We start from the raw sequence: 20,873 nt of genomic DNA, 5'->3' as shown, positions 1-20,873 counted from the left end.
GTTTACAGAGCAACTCTATGTAAGTATGACCTGAAGACTAGCAGAAACTATTTTATGCAACTAAAAATGGAAGCTCAACAAGATGGGTAGGAGTGGAGACACAGTGTACTCAAGACCCACACCCCACGTAGGTGACCCACAAACAGGAGGATAAACAAATTATAGTTTCTCCCCAAGAAGCAAAGGGTCTAAGCCCCACATCGGGCTCCCCAGCCTGGGCATCCTGCACCAGGAAGACGAGTCCCCAGACATCTGGATTTGAAGGCAGTGGGGCTTGCATACAAGAGAGCCAGAGGGCTATGGGAAACAGAGACTCTGGTCTTTAAAGGCCACATGCAAAATCTCACACTTTCAAGACCCAGTTCAGAGGCAATAATTTGAAAGGAGACTGGTTCAGACCCACCTTGCAGAGCCTTCCAGAGGTCATGCGGCCACTGGAGCTCACCCTGGGGACACAGATGCTAGCTGCAGGCATTTTGAGGAGGAGCTCCAACCATAAGGACACTGCTGCTGACAAGTGCCATTTTGGAGTCCTCCCTCTAGCCTGTTAGGGCCAGAGGCTTACCCACTCACAAGTGACCTGACACCAGCCCCATGATCCCTCCTATCCAGCCACCCTGGGAACTGACCTACCCATCAATAAGCTGAAACCAGCCTTGGGACACACACCAGACCATGCAGCCTGCCACACCAGAACCCAAACCCTCCCACTAGCTGGCTGGCAGTCACTGCATGAGGCAGGAGCTGGCCGCAAACCAGGCCAAGGGCCACCCCAACCTACCAGTGCATCCAAATAGTCATCCCAACCACAACAGAAGGGCCCACGCAGCCCACATAGGGGGCACCCATAAAGCCTATAGATCTGGTGACTAAGTGTGCTACTGGGGCCCATAGGATGTCTCCTTCGTAAGGCCACTTCTCCAAGATCGGGAATCATAAACAACCTACCTAATGCACAGAAATAAACACAAACAATAGGCAATATGAGGAGGCAGAGAATATATTCCAAATGAAGGAGTAAGACAAAATCCCAGAAGACTAAACAAAGTGCAAGTAAGCAATCTACCCAGTAAAGAGTTCAAGGTAGTGATCATAAAAGTGTTCAGTGCACTCAGGAAGAGAATGAATGAACATAGTGATACGTTTAACAAAGGCTTAGAAAACATACGGAGGAACCAAACAGAGTTAAGGAATACAATAATTGAAATAAAAAATACACTAGAAGGAATCAACAGTAGTTAGATGATACAGAGGAATGGATTGGTGAACGGGAAGACAGAGTAGAGAAATCACCAATTCAGAACAGCTAAAAGAAAAAACAATTTTAAAAAATGAGGATAGTTTGAGACCTCTGGGACAACATTAAGCATAATAATATTCACATTATAGGGGTCTCAGAAGGGGTGAGAGAGAGAGAAAGGGGCAGAGAACTTATTTGAAGAAATAATAGCTGTAAACTTCTCTAACCTGGGAAAGGAAACAGACATCCAGGTCCAGGAAGTACAGAAAGTCCCAAACAAGATCAACCCAAAGAGGTACACACCAAGACCCATGATAATTTAAATGGTAAAAATTAAAGATAATTTTTAAAATAAATTTTTAAAAGCAGCAAGAGAAAAGCAACTAACTACATAGAAAGAATTTCCATAAGACTATAAGCTGACTTTTCAGCAGAAGCTTTGCAGACCAGAAGGGAGTGACACGATATATTCAAAGTGATAAAAGGAAAAAACCTACAACCAAGAATACTCTACCCAGCAAAGCTATCATTCAGATTTAAAGGAAAGATAAAAAGATAAAACAAGCAAAGGCTAAAGAATTTAGGACCACTAAATCTTTTAACAAGAAATGTTAAAAGGACTTCTCTAGACAGGAAAGAAAAGGCCACAACTAGAAATATGAAAATTATGAAAGGAAAACTGTCACTGATAAAGGTAAACATACAGTACTGGTAGTGGATCAATCACGTATAAAGCTAGTAGGAAGGCTAAAAGACAAAAGTAGTAAAATGATCTATATCCACAGTAAGTAGTTAAGGGACACACAAAACAAAAAGATGTAAAATATGATGTCAAAAACACTAATCGTGGAAGGGGGAACTAAGAATGCATGATTATTACAATGCATTTGAACTTGAGATCATCATATTTAAATAATTATATATGTATATATATGTGATTGAACCTCATTTACTGTTGTTTATATGAACCTAATTATAACCACAAACATATTATAGATATACACATGCACACAAAAGTAATCCAAATATAACACTAAAGATAGTCATCAAATCACAAAGGAAGAAAGCAAAAGAAGAAAGGAACAAAAAAGAACTACAATAACCAGAAAACAACTAACAAAATGGCAGTAAGTACATACCTATCAATAATTACTTTAAATGTAAATGGACTAAGTGCTCTAATCAAAAGACATAGAGTGGCAGAATGGATATAGAAACAAGACATAAATACAAATACACACATACACACACCTCTGAGAGACTCACTTCAGTTCTAAAGACACACATAGACTGAAAGTGAGGGGATGGAAAAAGGTATTCCATGGAAATGGAAAGACAGGTGGGGTAGCAAGAGTCAGACAAAATAGACTTTAAGACAAAGACTGTAACGAGACAAAAAAGGGCATTACATAATGACAAAGGGAACAAATCCAACAAGAAGATATAACAGTTGTAAATATACTTTCACCCAAAATAGGAGCACTTGAATACATACAGCAAATATTAACAAACATAAAGGGAGAGATTGACAGTAACACAATAACAGTAGGGGACTTTAACACCCCACTTACATCAAAGGACAGATCATCCAGAAGATTGAAATCATATCAAGCATCTTTTTCCACCACAACGCTATGAGACTAGAAATCAAGTACAAGAAAAAAACTTGAAAAAACAAACATGTGGAGGCTAAGCAAAACACTACTAAGCAACCAGTGGGTCACTGAAGAAACCAAAGAAGAAATTTTTAAAATACCTGGAGACAAATGAAAATGGAAACACAATGATTAAGATCTACAGAATGCAGCAAAAACAGTTCTAAGAGGGAAGTTTATGGCAATACAAGCTACATCAGGTAACAAGAAAAATCTCGAGTAAACAATCTAACCTTACACCGAAAGGAAATAGAAATAGAAAAACAAACAAAATCCAACATTAGTAGGAGGAGAAAGAAAAAAAAATGATCAGCATGGAAATGAAGTAGAGACTAAAAATCAGTTAAAAAGATGAATGAGTTTATTCTGCCTGCCTCACAAGCTTAGTGTAAGAAGCATTTACATAAAATCACATTGTAGTCTCCCTTGCTAGAGAAAATCATGGAACTGTGCACACGATTGTCATGGGTATGAGAACTTCAATCTCAGATTTTTGAATTGTCATTATCTGTTACAATCTGTGTTCTCCTCCCTGGGCTATGAACTCTGAGAAGGGAAAGTGTCTTATACATCTTTGTGTCCTGGCATGTGAGAATTTCTATGTGCATGTTGAATAAATGAGTTAATGAGCAAAAACAAAACAAACAAAAAAAAGGATAAAAACTTCCCTCTAAGAACAGCTTACCCTGCATTCTGTAGGTTTTTAAATGTCACACTTGCGTTAACATCGAGTTAAACACGTTCTACCTTCCATTTTTATTTCATTGATTCATAGGTTATTTTAAAGCTCATACCTTAATTTTAAAAAGTGAAAATTTTTGTTCTATCTTTTTGTAAATCATTAATTTCTATTTTAATTGTATTTTGGTTAAAAGACACACACTGTGATCTCAGTGCATTGACATGTGCTAAGATTTGCCATATAGTAAAGAATTGGTCAATTATTGTAAATGCTCCTTCAGTGACTGAAAAAGATGTATATTCTACAGTTTGGAGTACAGTATTCTATATGTCAATTAGATCAATTTTTCATTTATATTTTTCAAATATTCATTGAGAAATTGACTTTATTTTGTTAAGTAGCTTTCATCTTATGTAGTGTGTCCATGTTATTAGTTGAGTCTGCATTATTTTTTGCATACAAATTTAGAATTATATCTTCTTTATAAATTAAATATTCAGTCATTTTGAGGTGAGCCTTTTTATTTCTAGAAATTCTTTTGTTAAATACTTGTCTGATATTAAAAAAAAAAGAGAGATGAATGAGATTGAGTTGGTCCTTTGAAAAGATAAACAAAAATGATAAACTATTAGCCATACTCATTGAGACAAAAAGAGGGCCCAAATAAATAAAATCAGAAATGGAAGAGGAGAAGTTATAGGCAACACCACAGAAACACACAGGATCATAAGAGATTACTACAAACAATTACATACCAATAAAATGAACAACCTAGAAGAAATGGACAAATTCCTGGAAACATACAATCACCCAAGACTGAATCAGGAAGACATAGAAAATATGAGCAAATCAAATACCAGTAATAAAATTGAATCAGCAGTCAGAAAACTCCCAACAAAAGTCCAGGACCAGATGGCTTCACAGGTGAATTCTATCAAACATTTAAAGAGGAGTTAACACCTATGCTTTTCAAACTATTCCAAAAAATTGAAGAGGAAGGAAAGATTCTGAGCTCTTTCTGTGAGGCCAGCATCACACTGATACCAAAACCAGACAAAGCTAGCACACATACACAAAAGGAAAATTACAGGCCAGGATCACTAATGAACATAGAACATACGGGTTGGCCTGGCCTGAGAGGCTTTCAGCTGCCCCTAGGGGCTGGCTTCCCTTTGGTTGCACAGATGGGTCTGCTCTGTGTAAGCCTGAACGTTGGAAGGAAAGAGGCAAAAAAAGCATTTTGTGGCTTCTGGCTCTTTTCCTGCACCTGGGAAAGAGTAAGGGAAATTGGACAGACCCCAAAGCTCTCGGAGGCCTTTCTGAAGCTCTCAGGATTTGTAACCCTAGAAGATCCAGGCAAATAAACCTCTCCACTTCTTCTGCTTGGCGCACCCTAGGAGCAAGCGGCCTAAGCCCAGTCTTTTACTTCTTCCTTCAAGTCATTCTCTAAGCCCTTCTCCTGCAGAAAGGAACGGACTGCAATTGCAAACCTTTTCTATTCCCCACAAGCCTTCTGAACACTAGTTCATAGGTACCACGTCATAAAAGTGTCACCTGGACTCCCTGAATTAATAACCCAAGGATCTTCCCAGGATTCTTAGAGCGGCTTCCTTGCCCCTTCTGCACACTCATCCTTCCCACTGCTGACTCCAGAGATTCAGCTCCTTGCATAAAATTAGTAGAAATTGTAGTCGCCTAAGTGGAAACCCCTCTTCCCCAATGTTTTTTGCGTTTTTTTTGTTTTTGTTTTTTTACTGCTTGTGCCCAAATACAGTGCAGTAAAATGATTATGCTGTCATTAAATATAGCCTACGAACTTTTTGGTAGGTTTTATTTGATTGCATCATGGAAATCAGTGCTTAGATGCTGAGGCATCATACCTATGCTTCAGCCAGTGTGACCAGCCACTCAAAACTTTAGAAAGGGGACTCTGCCAGTAATCACAGATGATTTTCATTTGAGTATTTGGTTTTGTGACTGTGCTTGTCCTGTCCTCCTGGTGCATCTTTCTCTTTCTTTGAGGAGGTCAGAAGGTAACCCTTTGTAAGGGTTTGTTAAGACAACATGGAACAGATCATTTGGGCATGAGAAGAACATTAAGTCAGTGAGTGAGGATTAGAACCAAGTTAAGGTGGATGCTGTCTTAACTATGCCTAGTTTAATTATTCAATTATGTTGTGTTAACATAACTGCTTTTTTGTCTTGCAGAATGCACCTAAGCCTGGACATAAGAGAACAGACTCCACCCACAGCAGCAATGAGTCCGAATACACCTTTAGCTCTGAAATTGCAGAAACTGAAGACATTCCGTCAAGGACAGAGGTACATTTTAGACACATATCAATAAAAGTAAGATGTGCCCATGCTGTTACTAACAGAGAACATTTCCATTGCAGGGAGGACCCCGTTTGTCCATAAACGTAACATTTGTTTTATACTGTTTATTCTCCATAAGTGACTTAAAGGTATTTAATTAGCTGTGTACATATATACTTATTGTATATCTTTTTTGTCAATAGACATTTTAATTTTAATTTTAATTTTTACTGTAATTTTGAGGACCAGATTTTCCTTTTTTGTAATTCTCTTTTACACCTTAACATGTTCTATGTGCAAAAAATATAGCCTGTCATGACTTTATTTCAGACTGAGGTAATTATTTGGAAAGTAAGCCCTTTGTCCTAGAATATTATAAATACCAATGCCCAGGAGTTCAGCAGAATTGCTGCCTGTTTGATGACAGTTTGTACCAATGTAATTCTCTCCCACAAGAATGCATGAAAAACAGCTTATAAATCTGCCTTAGTGTTTTGTGTTACATGGTTTGAAATCAAAATGTCATATTACTGTAACTCCAAGAGTACAGTGACTTTAAGTTAGATTGTTCCCAAACCAATTCTCAGATCTTCTTCAAATATGCCATTAGTTTCTGTAATGGGTAATTCAGGCACAACTCTTCTGTTTTTATATTATATTCTGAGAGAATAGCCAAGTCAGAAATAGACTACTTCTGACAGAGCAGCTAAAAAAAATTAAATGATTCTTTCCTTTCTTGTCTTACTTCCACTTAGGTATGAAAAGTTTCTCCATCTCATTCTGTTTATTTTAAATAAAAGTGTCATATAGTTGGAATGTCGTACAGTTGGACTCATACATACGAGAGGGCTAAATTACTGGCCCAAAGTCGCAGCTTGTAAGTGGCAGAGCACATATTCTAACCAAGGCTTGTCTGTTGAGAGTGCCACACTCTACCTCCTCCCACTCAGGGAGAACACTGCAGTTCTCCAGTCCCGTTTCTATCTACAGATAACATTAGGCTGGGGACATTGATACAGCAGTATGGCCTGTGTGTAGCAGGACAGAGCTTGTTCAAGGTGCCTATTGCTGTGCAGCAAACCATCCTTGACTCTACCAGTTTCAAACTACAGCAATTCATTATTGCTCACAGTTCTTTGGGTTTCGACTGGGTGGTACTTCTGTGCCCCATGGTCTGGGTTGGAGTGTCTCCCTGCATTCAGCCGGGGTGAGAGGTTCCCTTCCTTGGGTCTCTCCATGTTGCTTTTCTCTTCAGCAGCATGGTGAGTGGGTTCTAGGAGTACAAGGGCAAAAGATGTCAGGTCTGTTAGGGCCAGGCCCCAAATTGGCACAGTATCAATTCTGCCACATTCTATGGTCAAAGCAAATTACAAGGCCAGCCCAGATACAAGGGAGGGGAATAGACTCCATCTCTTAATGGGAGGAACGTTATCCTTGTGGAGATCGCTGGTGGCCATTTTTGGAGACTACCACAGAATTAGACTTTGAAGATTTCAAAATTACAACTTCTGAGCCTCTAGTGGACATGAAGGTATTTTCTGCAAATTCTTAAGATTTGAGGGGAAGGGTAACCTTTTCAGTTCTAATTCTCACTTGTTTTCTATCAAGTCTTTTCTCAAATTAAGAGATAGATTGCAGTGGGATTTGGTACATTTTTCATCTTTTTTGAATAATGAAGTGTGACTTGTGCTCCAGAAATCACCGACAGATCTTGGAGTATTGTTGCTGTCCATCACATGCACTGACCACCAGCAGTAGGTCATACACTGGAAGGTTTCTCAATAATGAGAAACGCTATTGACTGAACTAGTCATGCTTGTTGCTTGTGACTAAGTGCATGCCTCTGACATTTGGCTGGCTTTGGTTAGTGCTGTCTTTAATGTGGGACAGACTTCCGTAACTCTCCTTCTTGGGACTGAGTCCATAACCTTAACCTCAACCTCTCTGTGTTTCAGTTTCCTCAGCTGTGAAGTGGTGATGCCATTATTATCTTACTTTATAGTGATGTTTTGAAAATTAAATGAGTTAATTTTTATAAAACACTTACAACAGTGTTGATGCATAGTAAGTGTTCAATAAATAAAAGTTTTTGCTCTAATAAGCAGGCTTTCAGTGACCACCCTACAATTCTGACTGGGTGTGGTCAGGATCAGAAAGATGGAAATCTATACAACTGGTAATAGAAAAGGAGAGATTGATTATCAGAAGGGAAGTTGGGCAGGACAGACATAGCAGAATCAGGCTATGGCTGTAACTTTGTAGTTCAAATTACTTACGACTTGCAGGCTTGCATTTCTTCCTGCAGCTGCCCCTGTACTAGCCAGGTACAAACTAGCCCTTTCAAACTAAAGGAAAATTTTCAGCTCTTATGTGTAATATTCCCAAGTAGCTCTCTTAGAATCCAGTGCCAGGAAAATAATGTGATCACTCTTGTTTATGAATTGATTTTTTTTAATTAAAATAGATACATTGTTTTGAAACAGAATTCTGACCTCAGTCATGTAATAATATCAAAATTTAATGTAAAAATAAAAGATTAATGTCTCTCTAGTCACAAATCACAAGCCTGTGATTTGTTGTTCACAAGTCACGATGGCACCTCTGTTGCTGTTTCTCTCTGGAGAGCTCACCTGCCAGCCCCCCTTGCCTGGCAGCTCTCCCGCACTTCCAGCATCTTCATAGTCTGCGGTTACGTTTTTTTGGAACCATTGCTTCTCGCCTCTCTGTCATGCACCCTTCTTAGCAGCCATTGACGATCTCAGTTCTGCTTCTGCTCTCGAGCTTCCTTCTTCACACCTGTCAAATCCAGGGAAAGCATCACCATAACTTTCCCAGCTATTTTTAGCAGTAATTCCAGAATGACTGCCAGGACTGTAATTTTGTGCATAAATTCTGTTATCTTCCTGATTTTCCTCTAATGAGACACTGTTGTTATTTTTTAGATTAGTCTTAAAGCTTCACTTTCTTGGAAAAGCTCTAGGTACAAAGTCCTTACAGAGGAAAGAAAGCAGAACAAAATCCCAGACACTTCTCTGAGCCAGATGACCCCGTCTTCCTTCTTGCTCATGGGACATAGAGAGGACAATATCTCTATGATTATATCTGTCATTAGGGATAATAGTGGGCATTTGGAGCACTCTTAGTTACTAATCATTATGCCTCAAACAATTTTGCATTTGTCAAATGTTCCTGTCTATAGAATTTTGTTCTTATCTGTAGCAATTAGTTAATTCTTTATGTAGTATTAGCTGATATCTAAAGAGATACCCCACCCCATTTTTAATAAGAGGATTCCTTTTCAACAAAAATGCCTGTTCAAGGCTGAGAGGAATTATTCCCAAATGATGACATTTTAGGTACAATGAATGAAATGTTATATTCATTCATAGGATGAAGATTTCAATTATAGTATGAAAAAAGGGTTAAATAATTAAAATCTTCAGGGACATATACATCATTAATAGATGAACAAACATTAAAATACATAAGATTGAATGTACATTATAAATAAGCTAAAATATAAGTATTTTGGGGGTGTATAGAAATGAGTTTTTATATGGATGAAATTCTATAGTAATTTCATGTTCAGAGAAGACGTTATCTTTGTTCTACTAAGTCAGGACAGACATTATGGTGCAGATCATATACCTAAACTTTTTGTTACTCTGAGCATTCCAAAAGTGGACAGTAGAAAAAGTCCAAGTCTAACTTATTTGTAGATAAATGACACTGACAGCTTATAAATGTCCCACTTCATAGTTTAGTTGATTCTTCTTAGGTGTTTTTTTTTTTTTAGAACAGGCACTACTAAGAATTCACAAAAGATCAAAGATAGCTAATGATTTTAAAAACTATTCAACCTCATCAAAAGGCAAAGAAATATAAATTAAAGCAATAATGACATACTACTATTGGTCTATCAACTGAGCCAATTTTTTAACAAATGATAACAGTCATTGCTGTTTCAAACAAAATGGTGGTTGCTGATGGAAGTATAAACAGGCCCAACCAATCTAATAGACTTTAAAACATTAATGTTGAGATATTTATGTGCTAGGATGTTTATTTTAGTATGTTTCAATAGCAAAAAATTAGAAATATCCTCAATGCTCATCAGTAAGATAATAGCTAAGCATAATGGTACACATGTCAATACAGCCATTAAAAATTATGCTTTCAAATATCATATTGTACATTTGGAAAACAATTATAATACAATGCTAAGTTTTAAACACAGTACAAAATTATTTGAAAACATTATTCCAGTTCTTTAAGTTTATAGAAAAAAGACTGGACAAAAATTGTGGGTTTTCTCTGAATATGAAGTTATGCTTGCAGTTCTCTTCCTTGTACTTTTCTTATTTTCTAAATTTTCTATAAAAACTTATTTTTCTTTTATGTCAGGAAAACATTTTTTTTCAATTGACAATTGGAAATATAAGATTTGCTTGTCAGTTAAGAATTATAATCATTTGATTAAATAAATAAGTTGTTACCACTCTTTTCCTCTCACAAAAAGAGACTCTTTATCCTCTCCATTAAATTTAATGATACAATTCTTTCTCTTCTCAACTCATTAAAAATTCAAACTCAAAGTAAACAAGGTAAAACAATTATGGCATTCTCAGAATTTCCATGAAGGTAGTTAGTGGTTATTTCCTTTTGCTTAGCTTAAATTAGTGTGTCTTTATTTATCCTAGTAGTTCTCCCTGTGATTCTGTTTCAGAACCAATTGATACACTTTTAAGTGCTACTGGGTTCTCTTTCAGTTTATTATGGGCTATATATATTTTGGTTTTTTCAGTTTTCTCTCTGACCCCAGTATATTTACGCTAACATTTCACCTTTTCAAAAATCATTTTTCCTAATTGCAAAAGTAGTACATGCTCATTGTAAACAATTCAAATATAGAAATGTGTGAAATAGAAAATGAAACTTTCCCACATTACCTCCCATTCTCTAAGGTAACCTTGATGGCCTTCTAGATTTTTGTATGCCGAAGGCTAGGTATATTTAAAAGTCACATGTATTGTTTTTCATTTTTTGTTTTTTTTTTTTAAGAAAAATGAGATCACAATATAGATACTATCCTGCAGCTTGTGTATTTCACCTAATACTTTTCTCTAGAACATGTTTATCAACTTGTGTAGACCTACTTCATTCTTTTTAACAGTTATAAAATATTTCATAGTTTAGCTATACCATAATTTATTTAAGCAACTCTCCTATTGACCAACATTTAGGTTCTTTTCAGTTTTTTGCAATTACAAAAAATACTGCGGTGAGCATCTTTTCCCATACATTTTTGTGTACTTGTGTAAGTATTTCTGTAGGCTTAATTCTTAAACATAGATTACTAGGTTAAAGGATATACAGATTTAAATTTTGATAAATACAAAACTTCTAAAGGGCCTAGTTTTACTCCCTTCTAAAGGGCCTAGTTTTACTCCCACTAATATCATATAAGACACTGCTACTAACACATGGCCTTATTCATCTTTTCAATCTTTGCCAACATGATGGGGGAAAGTGGTGCCTCAGTGTTGTTTACTTTGCATTTCTCCATTTATTAGTTGGTTGGATGTGTTATTCATATATTCTTTGGCCATTTATATTTCTCCTGTAAGTTTGCCCGTTTTTCTGTTGAGCTGTTCATCATTTTCCCATCGGCCTATACATCTTCTGAATCATCCTGACCATCTTATAATTTCTGGGGTTTAGGAGCCAAGCGAGAAGAAGGTGCCTCTGGACATGTCATTGTTCCTCAAGCTCCAGAAGCGGGTCACAGAGCTGGAGCAGGAGAAGCAGGTGATGCAGGATGAGCTGGACCGCAAGGAGGAGCAGGTGCTCCGCAGTAAGGCAAAGGTGCGCAGTGCTCTCCTACCCGAGGGCCATGGCAAACCGAGTTCTGCAGTCTCTTCTTTAATGGAAACTTGGCCCAGAAGTACTTTAATCAAGTAGGCTTTGGTTCAAATAGTGAGGGCTAAACTCTTCTCACTGTTTTCTGCAGAGCTAGGAAATATTCTAAGAGTAAAAATGTGACATTTAAAATATAACTACTTATAAAGTTTGTAACTTTGTGTTTTTCCCTAGGAAGAAGAAAGACCACAAATTAGAGGTGCAGAACTGGAATATGAGTCACTCAAGGTAATAATAAGTTTCTGCCTAGGACTCTGAATATCTTGTTTTTGGCAAGAGACCCGCTCAGAGCCTCTTTCTCTCAGAGAACATTCTTAATGGTACCTGAGGCCCTAGCTTAAGCCTTATTCAGGCATTACTTCTAGCCTTGTGTTGTTCCCTTTTTAAACTTCTCTTTCATATAAGCTAGAGTTCAGTCTAAGCAGAAGCAGGAGCAGTAGCTGCCATTGGAGGCTACAGAATGTAGTAAAGGACTTGGACCCTATTGTCAGACTGCCTGGGTTCAAATGCTAAATCTGCCACTATATGGCTGAATGCAAGTTATTGTTTCTGTGCCTTGGTTTTCTCATCTGTATAGTGGGAATAGTGATAATGTTTATCTTATAGGACTGTCATGAGGATTATATGAAGTAATTCATGTAAACTGCTTAGAATGGTGCCCAGCACATAGTAAGGACCCTACATATGTTGGCTGCTGTCATTATCTTCATCATTTTAAAATGCAAGCACTTTACACATCAGCCTTAATTTTTAACAGTCCTGCAAGTAAGCATCTTAACTCCCATTTTTTAGATGAAGAAATTGATGCTAAGAAGTATAAGTAACTTCCCTTAGATGACCCCACAAGAACCTAACAGGAACGGAATTTGAACATTGGTATCTCTGGCTCCAAACCCTGTGCTGTAACCATCAAACCCCACTGAAACTATGTGCTTTTAGAGAAAGACAGTTAGGTATTAATTTGCGGAGTAGAAACATAGTCTAACATATTTTTAAGAAATAGTTGGAGGGAGGGGGATGAAGGTGGAGAATTGTGTCTTCTTCGTGGTTAAAGGCAGTGTCCTACTAGACAGGGATAAGCTGCCACTGTGTGTCCCAGAGCAGTTGAAAATGGGAAAAGGCACTGGTTAGGAACATTAGTTCCTGAAATACAAAGCATCTTGGATAACCCACAGATGAAGTTCAGGGGGTAAAAAAAAAAAAGAAGAAGGTCCCATCCCCTGATTTGGAGCAGGCTGCGCCCCACTGGCTCCTTCCTTTGCTTTCCAGAATCAAAATTTGGAGCCCCTAGAAGTCTGAGCTATCAAATTGTCAGCTATCAAGCCATCCCCAGCTTCAAAACTTTCCTAGGTTATTAATTAATCAGTCTTTCATTTATTTTTCTCAGACATTTTCTATTTATGTCAATTTTTTAAACTTTTTCCTCTTTTTGCAAATTACAGTCTAGAATAGCTGGAAAATTATAGTAAGGTTTATGATTATTACCAAAGATAAATATTAGAAAAGCCACCAAAATAGCATAAGGAAAATCATATTATTTTACAGCTTTTACATATATTTGAGAATTCCTGGGGTCTCTCCAAACTGTCATAAAGTTTTGTTTTTAGTAATGTTACTACAAGTCTAGTCCTGATACAGCATTTCCCAGTACCGTGATTCGGACCATAATTTATGCACATTAATAGGACACTGTCCTGTGAGGATTTGCCACTTGCCACAGCCCAGAATTGCTGATTAGTGCTCGTTCTCCAGGCTGTATGGCATCTTGGTGTGGAGAGTGCTGGTCCTCTACCTGCCCAAACCCATTATTTTTTGATCAGCTCCTTCCCCTGAAGATAGATAAAGTACTTCCACTGATATTTAATAAACATTTGACTAATAATACTTTGTACTGATTTTACAGTTTGAACAGTTTTTCCTATACCTTATCTTATTTAATTTTTGTCACAATGTCCGAGATAATTTATTTCCTTTTTAAAGATGAATAAACTGAGGCTTAGAACAGTTAAGAGACTTACTATCAGTTGGTAAAATCTGATCTTGAATCCAGATCTCCAGACAATAGGAAACACACTATATTCCCATCATTACTCATTTGAAAACTAATTCTCCCCCCCCCCCAAAATATAGTATTCACTTGTAAAATACACTAAAGGACCTTTTTACCCTTTCTACATAATACCATGAATAAATATTTTGCTCCTTCATTGAAAGTACAACTTGGGTCGTCTTTATGTTTGTGGAAAAAGAAAAGGGTGGCAGCAAAGGGTCATCTCTATTATTTTTATTTTCCATTGTCTTTTTATACCCTTTGTCTAGAAGACCAAATCATGATATGGGTCATACATGGTAAGAATCAGATGGGACGGGATGGGACAGGCCAAAGGAATGGGGGTAGGAATCTGATCTCCAGATCTTCTCCTTCTGCCTGCTGCACACAAAAATGAAAAAATAAAGACATTCTCTATAGTATGTTAAAAATGAAGCCCAGATCACAAAGTTCCCAAGTATTAGCTCAGTATTTCTTGAAATGTGATCCCTGGGCCATCTATATCAATATCTCCCGGTAACATGATGGAAATGCAAATTTGTGGGCCTCACACCAAACCTACTGAATCAGCAACTCTGGGGGTGGGGCCAAGCAGTCCATCCTCTGGGTGATTCCGATGCACACTGAAGTTTTGGAAACACTGCATGAGAGCTTAGGTGTCAAAGTAAAGACATTCATACGTTTTCTGTTGCAGAAACGAGCAATACAAATCTGATTACGAGTTGGTGGGAGACTGAGGAAAGGAAGGAGCTTTCATTTTCACATGAGAATGAATTAATTCATGAAAGAAAGAGTTATAAATTCTTAAGCCAAAAGAAAAAGGACTTTCAATAGTCTTACTATAACATGTTGAAAGGTCTAATACGGTGCTACAAACCTAAGATTGCTTCTCTGGAAGAAACAGTAGAATATTTTATCTTTGTATAGAAGTGTCTCACTTCCACTTAATGCCATGTGCTAAATAAATCAGCATGATGCTTTTAAATGCCCGTCTGCTTCACTATTTCCCAACCAGTATCCTGTGACATTTGTATTTTAGTGTCAGTAAGTAGAGTTTAGCATCAGAACTCTATTCTGGGTTCCCACTGCCATTGTTTGAGCAGAGCATAAAGGGCAGCACTAACTGGTGGCATGAGGATGGCTGGTAGTATATGAAAGTGTGGAGGTGGTGAAGGATGTGTGTGTCCATCTGGATGGCTGAAGGAAGAGGTTGCCCAGCCTCTCCTCCCACTTCTCACGGCTTCTGCCAGCAGCTTCACAAGCAAGTCACACAGGAAAGAAGTTTCAAAAATATATTGTTTCTTGTTATCAAAATGCTATAGAGAATCTTATTAGTTTAAATAATGTGTAATTTTTAAATTAGAAGTTAAAAGCCTAAAATTTCAGTGGTCTTTCCCATCTCCTTTACAAAAAAAGAAAGAGGATACCACTCAACATCTCAGGGATCTGCTCTCTGAACCATTCATTGGAGATAACCTGACCATTTGGACCCTCATACTTGCACCTGTATTTACCCATAAAGAAAACCTGGGCTTCTTAGTACTGGACTGAACTCACCCCTCAGGACTCAGCATTCTCTTCAGACCTGTGAACACACCCCAGGCAGGCCTGGAGTAAATTTGATTCTGGAATTTAGGTTGATGAAGCAAACTACCATTCACCAGGCTCCGTTCCGCTTGATGTTGACTTTCTTAATTTGCAGAGCAGAGCTCCCCGTAGAACCAGGGGAGCCATTCGCTAGGGTAGCTCTGGTGATCTTTTCCAGCAGAATTCTTCTACTGTCTTGGAGAAAGATGAGTATTCCAGTGTAAAGTTGAGGATGACAGGGATGAACGATTCTTTGTCTCTTCATACAGCGTCAAGAACTAGAATCAGAAAACAAGAAGCTGAAAAATGAGCTGAATGAGTTACGCAAGGCCCTTAGCGAGAAAAGTGCCCCGGAGGTGACCGCTCCAGGTGCACCAGCCTACCGTGTCCTCATGGAGCAGCTGACCTCTGTGAGTGAGGAGCTCGATGTCCGCAAGGAGGAGGTCCTCATCTTGAGGTCTCAGCTGGTGAGCCAGAAAGAGGCCATCCAACCCAAGGTAAGCAGGAGCACGTGGCTAAAGTGGGTGTCTGGGGACTGGCCTCCTTCTTCCTATCCTGCCTGTCCAATTTACAGTAAAGCAAACATTTAAGAGCATTTTTAGTCTAATTGAGGATGTCATTATTATTTTTTTTGAAAAATCTCAAATGTTGTTTTAAAACTGTTGCAAATACCAAATGGAGTGAGCAAGAAGCAGATGATATCCCAAATGCTCTTCAGAGTTTCACCTCTCATTCATGAGCAAAAGGCTTTTAAAATTAATCTTTTTCTTAGTAATCTGGCCACGATAAATTTTGATCAAAAATAAAATTCTATTAAATACAAAAACCCATAAATTGTCTTGCTGTGATTTGAAGGTATTAAATACAATTTAAAATTATTTGTTGAAAATAGTCTGTTTAATTGGAAAGATAACACATGAAAAGGTTAGAAATGAGATCAGGGAGTAGAAGTGACATGGAGATGATTTCTGCTCACTTCACGAAGTTCTGTTTAATGGTGGGAATCGTCGCAGCCAGGAGGGGCTGTGCTTAGTGATTCCACAGAAGGGACCCAGGCTGAAGGATGCAGATGGCCCTTGGAACTCCTTCAATGACCTCAGATAACGTGAGATTCCACTGCCATGTGTTGGTGGAATATGGGCCTTTTAGTCATTTGACATCAGAGGGAATCTGAATAATCATCTTAAAACCCAGCCTGTGTCCCTGCCCATGTTCATGCGGCAAAGTGTTACCAAGAATTAGGCCATCAAGTATCCCAGCTGCGTGACATACCACATAAAAAGTGACCATAAGTCAGGCAGAGAACGACATATACCACATGATTTCACTTAGTATATGTGAAATCTAAAAAACAAAACAGATGACTGATAAGAAAAAAAAATAAAATTGTTCACTTTAAGTATATACAGTTTATTGTATGTCAATTATATCTCAACAAAACTTTTTAAAAGGAAAAAAATTAAAAAAAAAGAAAACAACAGATTCATAGATAGAACAAACTAGTGGTTGCCAAAAGGGAGGGGGTTAGAGGGTTGGGTGACATAGATGAAGGGGATTAGGAGGTACAAAGTTCCAGTTATAAAGTAAATAGCACAGGGATATAATGTAGTCAGTGAAGTAACTCTGTATGGTGACAGATGGTAACTAGACTTATCCTGGTGATCATTTCATAATGTGTACAAATATCAAATCACTGTGTTGTACAAATGAAACTAATATAATATTGTACGTCAATATAATTCAATTTTAAAAAGACTATAATATATAGTGAATGGGATGCCTGAAAGATCTGAGAGCACTTCTCTTAGACATGGTAGTTCTGCATGTGGTTAAGATACCAAACCTGGCACGTAACGTGTGTGTTTGATCATGACAACCCATACATGGGGTTGAGCCTTGAGAAACAAACCTTCCTCTGCATGCTAGCTGGCACAGAGTCCAGAATTAGGATTCCTTTCTCTGGTTCCCTGTGATGAGCTATATTCTAATAAGAAACTTTAGTAAAAGTTAACAGAAAGAAAAAGAAAAATGAACCAAAGAACATAAAAACCATCCAGCTCACAAGAGCACGTAGCTCTGGTATCACACACTCTCACCTACCCAGCTCACATACTCCATGTGATGACTTCTCTCCAGCCCGTAATGGGCTGGCCCTGTCTAACCAAGGTCCCTGCTCTCCAGGCTCCCAGCCTACACATAGCATCAGCTTGTTCTCTCTTAGGAGAAATGCCCAGGACACTGACTAAGACCTTTTGAACCCAGGGCTGTTTGTCCTACTCTGTTTCTAGTCAAGAGACACATCATCTCACAGCTCCTTTGCAGGCAATGGTATGTAACACCCCATGAGCCAGGTGATGATCCAGCCCAGCCAGCCGTGTCTGGTTTACCTGCTCCACTGCCACAAGTATCCTGGGAGGCTTCACTTGGACAAATGACCTCCTGCCAAGGCATTACCGTATCTCTCACAGACCTGGGATGAGAATTTCACCGATATACATTAACAGGAGCCTCATTTTTCTCACATCCTCTCATATACTTTACAATTAGAAAAATCAAAACAACTTAAAAAGAATTTCAAGAGCCTGTTCCTGAGAGTTGAGTTGCCATTACATAAATATATATTAATGTCCACCTTTTGCTACTTCAATGGGTGCTAATTTACATACAGAGTTAGTTTTAGAAGAGACAAACTTGGTTGTTTTCATAGTTAGCTTTTATCTGTTTTGATGAGGACTCATCGATGAAATTTATTTATGGAACTAAGGGTTTGTTGTTTTCTCCATTTGTTTTTTGTGCTTGCTGACTTGTGATTTTCAGGATGACAAGGTAATTATAATTTTTAAAAAAATTTTTAGTAAATACTTCTGTTTAATCCTAATTTTTAGATTATAAGTAGCCCCAATTTTGCAGTTGATGTTTTCTGGCCAACGGGTCTATTTTGATATTTACAAATTAATTTCCTATTTGACCCCCTGCTATTTGAGAAGTCCTTGGGAAAATAATGGATGTTGTAGGCTCTGGTCTGGATCACAGAGAGGCCTCTGTGACTTCTGAACTCATAGTCAGCTCTGTGACCCACAGTAGTAGTTGTGGTAGGCCATCCACAGGCAGGGGAAGGAAGCCCTTAACTCGGAGCACACTCAAAAGTGCAAGCTGTCCCATGCTCTCATTTCTACCAACTGTGGCTTTGTTGGCCAAGGGGGAGGAGGAGCCTGGGGAGCTGAGCATACCCTTCTTGGGAAGGGTGGGATTTTCCTACGTGGCGCAGCCCTTTTAGAACTTCTGGTCCCTGTCTTGGCAGAGACTCTTTGAGTGGTGAGTCAGGAACTTCCTAGCACTGGCAGTCCAAGTCTGACCCCATGCCCAACCACTGCTTCTTAGCCATGATAGGCTGGATAAGGGAAGGACTGGCTACTTTCTACCATCTTTCCTTTGGACTGGTTCATTACATCAAGCTTACCTAATTTGCGAGAAGTTTAAAACCACATCATGTAGGTCCTCAGATGTCAGAGAATACATGTAGCATTATTTAATGACACTAAGCTGGTTCTTTTGAGTTATTATTTAAAACTTAAAAATCTGAGTATGGTCCTTTATAGAGTAGAAAGATTTTTTGCCTTTCAATAAGAGAAAAAAGAAATTTTCTATGAAATATGTACTGAAATATTTATAAAACATAGCTAAAATAGTTATTAAAATGCTATATATAGTGTTTGTGGGAAAGATTTTTAAAATTCAATAAAATGCAAGCTCTTGTTAATAGCTCTTATCAGATTATATTTGATCTTCTCTAAGTGTACATTTACATTCACAGAAGGACAGCATTAGGATAAAAGTGGGATTTTTTTTTAAAGGATGTTTTTTATAAACACTGGAATTGAAAAGCAAGCATTTGTAGGCCTCTAGTTGGCATTAAAGTTATCTTGGTCTCTGAGATCCTATATTTGAAGTGTATTCTATTATCTCCACTTCATTATGAGATCTGGCTTTAGAGCAAACGTTGACTAAAGGGTCATACATATACTATTTAGACAAATTCAATGGGCCCTTGTATTCTAAAGGGTATTATTCTTTAGAGGCTATAGAGCAGTTGTTCTTATTGTCTATTCTGGCCCTGATTTAGGAGAGAGAGTGGCTGAGTAGAAGCAAGATTTTGAAATTACATTGGTTGTCAGACAGATTAGACCAAAAAGGAAAAATAAAAAAGGAAGTAAAAATGTTAACAGAAAAGTCCTTTCTGTACAAAATCATTAGTAATTCTGACCTGCCAGATGTTTATTGCAAAAGCTTATGTACCATGCTATATTGTAACAGAGGAAAAAAGAATTGAATAACAGCAGATGGTAGATATTTCCAAGGAGCTAAATCCTTCCCACTTTTATATATATATATATATAAAAAGATGTGAGAAAAAATGTTTAATTTTGCTGAAACACATGATCTGAACACCACTTTTTTTGTACTGAGTTGTTAATAGAAAACTGAGATTTGTGTGAAACTTTTCATGTTTATTAGGGCATTTGTTTTGTTTTAACTGGTCTGGAACTAGAAGAAAGAATAGCTTTGTACATTCCATTGAATACTTGCTTGGTGTTCCTGCCTGGTTATTGTTTTAATGCTGTATATAGTTTATATCTATAATTACATTTTTAAAAGTACATAGCATTAGAATAATAACCAGGCAAGGACACTGAATATGTATATATATATATATCTCTCACATAGTGTAAAATACACATGACCCATCAATGATTTTATATCCTCGCACCACCTTTGTAGTAGAGTGTTAGGAATTCTCAAGAGAGGGACTGGAGGTGCCTGTTCCTCCCACTCTCTGTAATTATACCGGTGCTAGGGCAGATGCTCTGCTGGGGCAGAGGTGTTGTGGAACACATAAACCCCTTATTCTGGAGGGAAGAAAAATGCTGTATGTGGTCCAAAGCTTTAGAGTTAACACTTAATGTGGAAATGTATCTTTTCCCCCTTCAGAATACAATGACAGATTCCACAATACTTTTAGAAGATGTACAAAAAATGAAAGATAAAGGTGAAATAGCACAAGCATATATTGGTTTGAAAGAAACAAACAGGTAAGTTGACCTTTCTTTCTTTCATTTTGATTTGATCATATTGATCTATAGTCTTCAAGTCAGCCTCTTACAAGTCCAAATGTTTATGCATTGTTTATGCATCAGCTGACCTTCAGAGGGAATCCAAGGTTTCCAATATATTCCCAATTAAAATCTCATGTATAATAATATAAGGTAGCATTACTGATGAGAGAAGGAAAGGAAAATGTTCTTTACATCAAGGGAATATATTTCTGTATATTTAGGGTCTTAGCCTTGAGAAGAAAACCGCTTTCTCACTATTATAGCTTGGACCATCTTAGGCAGTCACTTCCATTTGTTATTCAGGATGGTT

General features: G+C 37.8%; 1 protein-coding gene across 4 annotated transcripts in view; it reads left to right on the top strand.

The window, feature by feature from the left end:
• Positions 1–20,873, top strand: part of MYO5A (myosin VA) — a 187,015-nt gene that overhangs the window by 133,075 nt on the left and 33,067 nt on the right. For all 4 annotated transcript variants that reach the window (XM_057722276.1, XM_057722275.1, XM_057722274.1 and 1 more), the window contains 5 exons: positions 5,786–5,899; positions 11,615–11,758; positions 11,987–12,040; positions 15,719–15,946; positions 20,439–20,539. In XM_057722276.1, coding sequence (XP_057578259.1) covers positions 5,786–5,899; positions 11,615–11,758; positions 11,987–12,040; positions 15,719–15,946; positions 20,439–20,539 — 641 coding nt within the window. The remainder of the gene's footprint in view (positions 1–5,785; positions 5,900–11,614; positions 11,759–11,986; positions 12,041–15,718; positions 15,947–20,438; positions 20,540–20,873) is intronic.

This window comes from Hippopotamus amphibius, chromosome 2, assembly GCF_030028045.1.
Source record: "Hippopotamus amphibius kiboko isolate mHipAmp2 chromosome 2, mHipAmp2.hap2, whole genome shotgun sequence".
Taxonomy (NCBI): domain Eukaryota; kingdom Metazoa; phylum Chordata; class Mammalia; order Artiodactyla; family Hippopotamidae; genus Hippopotamus; species Hippopotamus amphibius.
The sequence above is the reverse complement of the archived record's forward strand: the minus strand, read 5'-3'. Positions and strand labels throughout refer to the sequence as shown.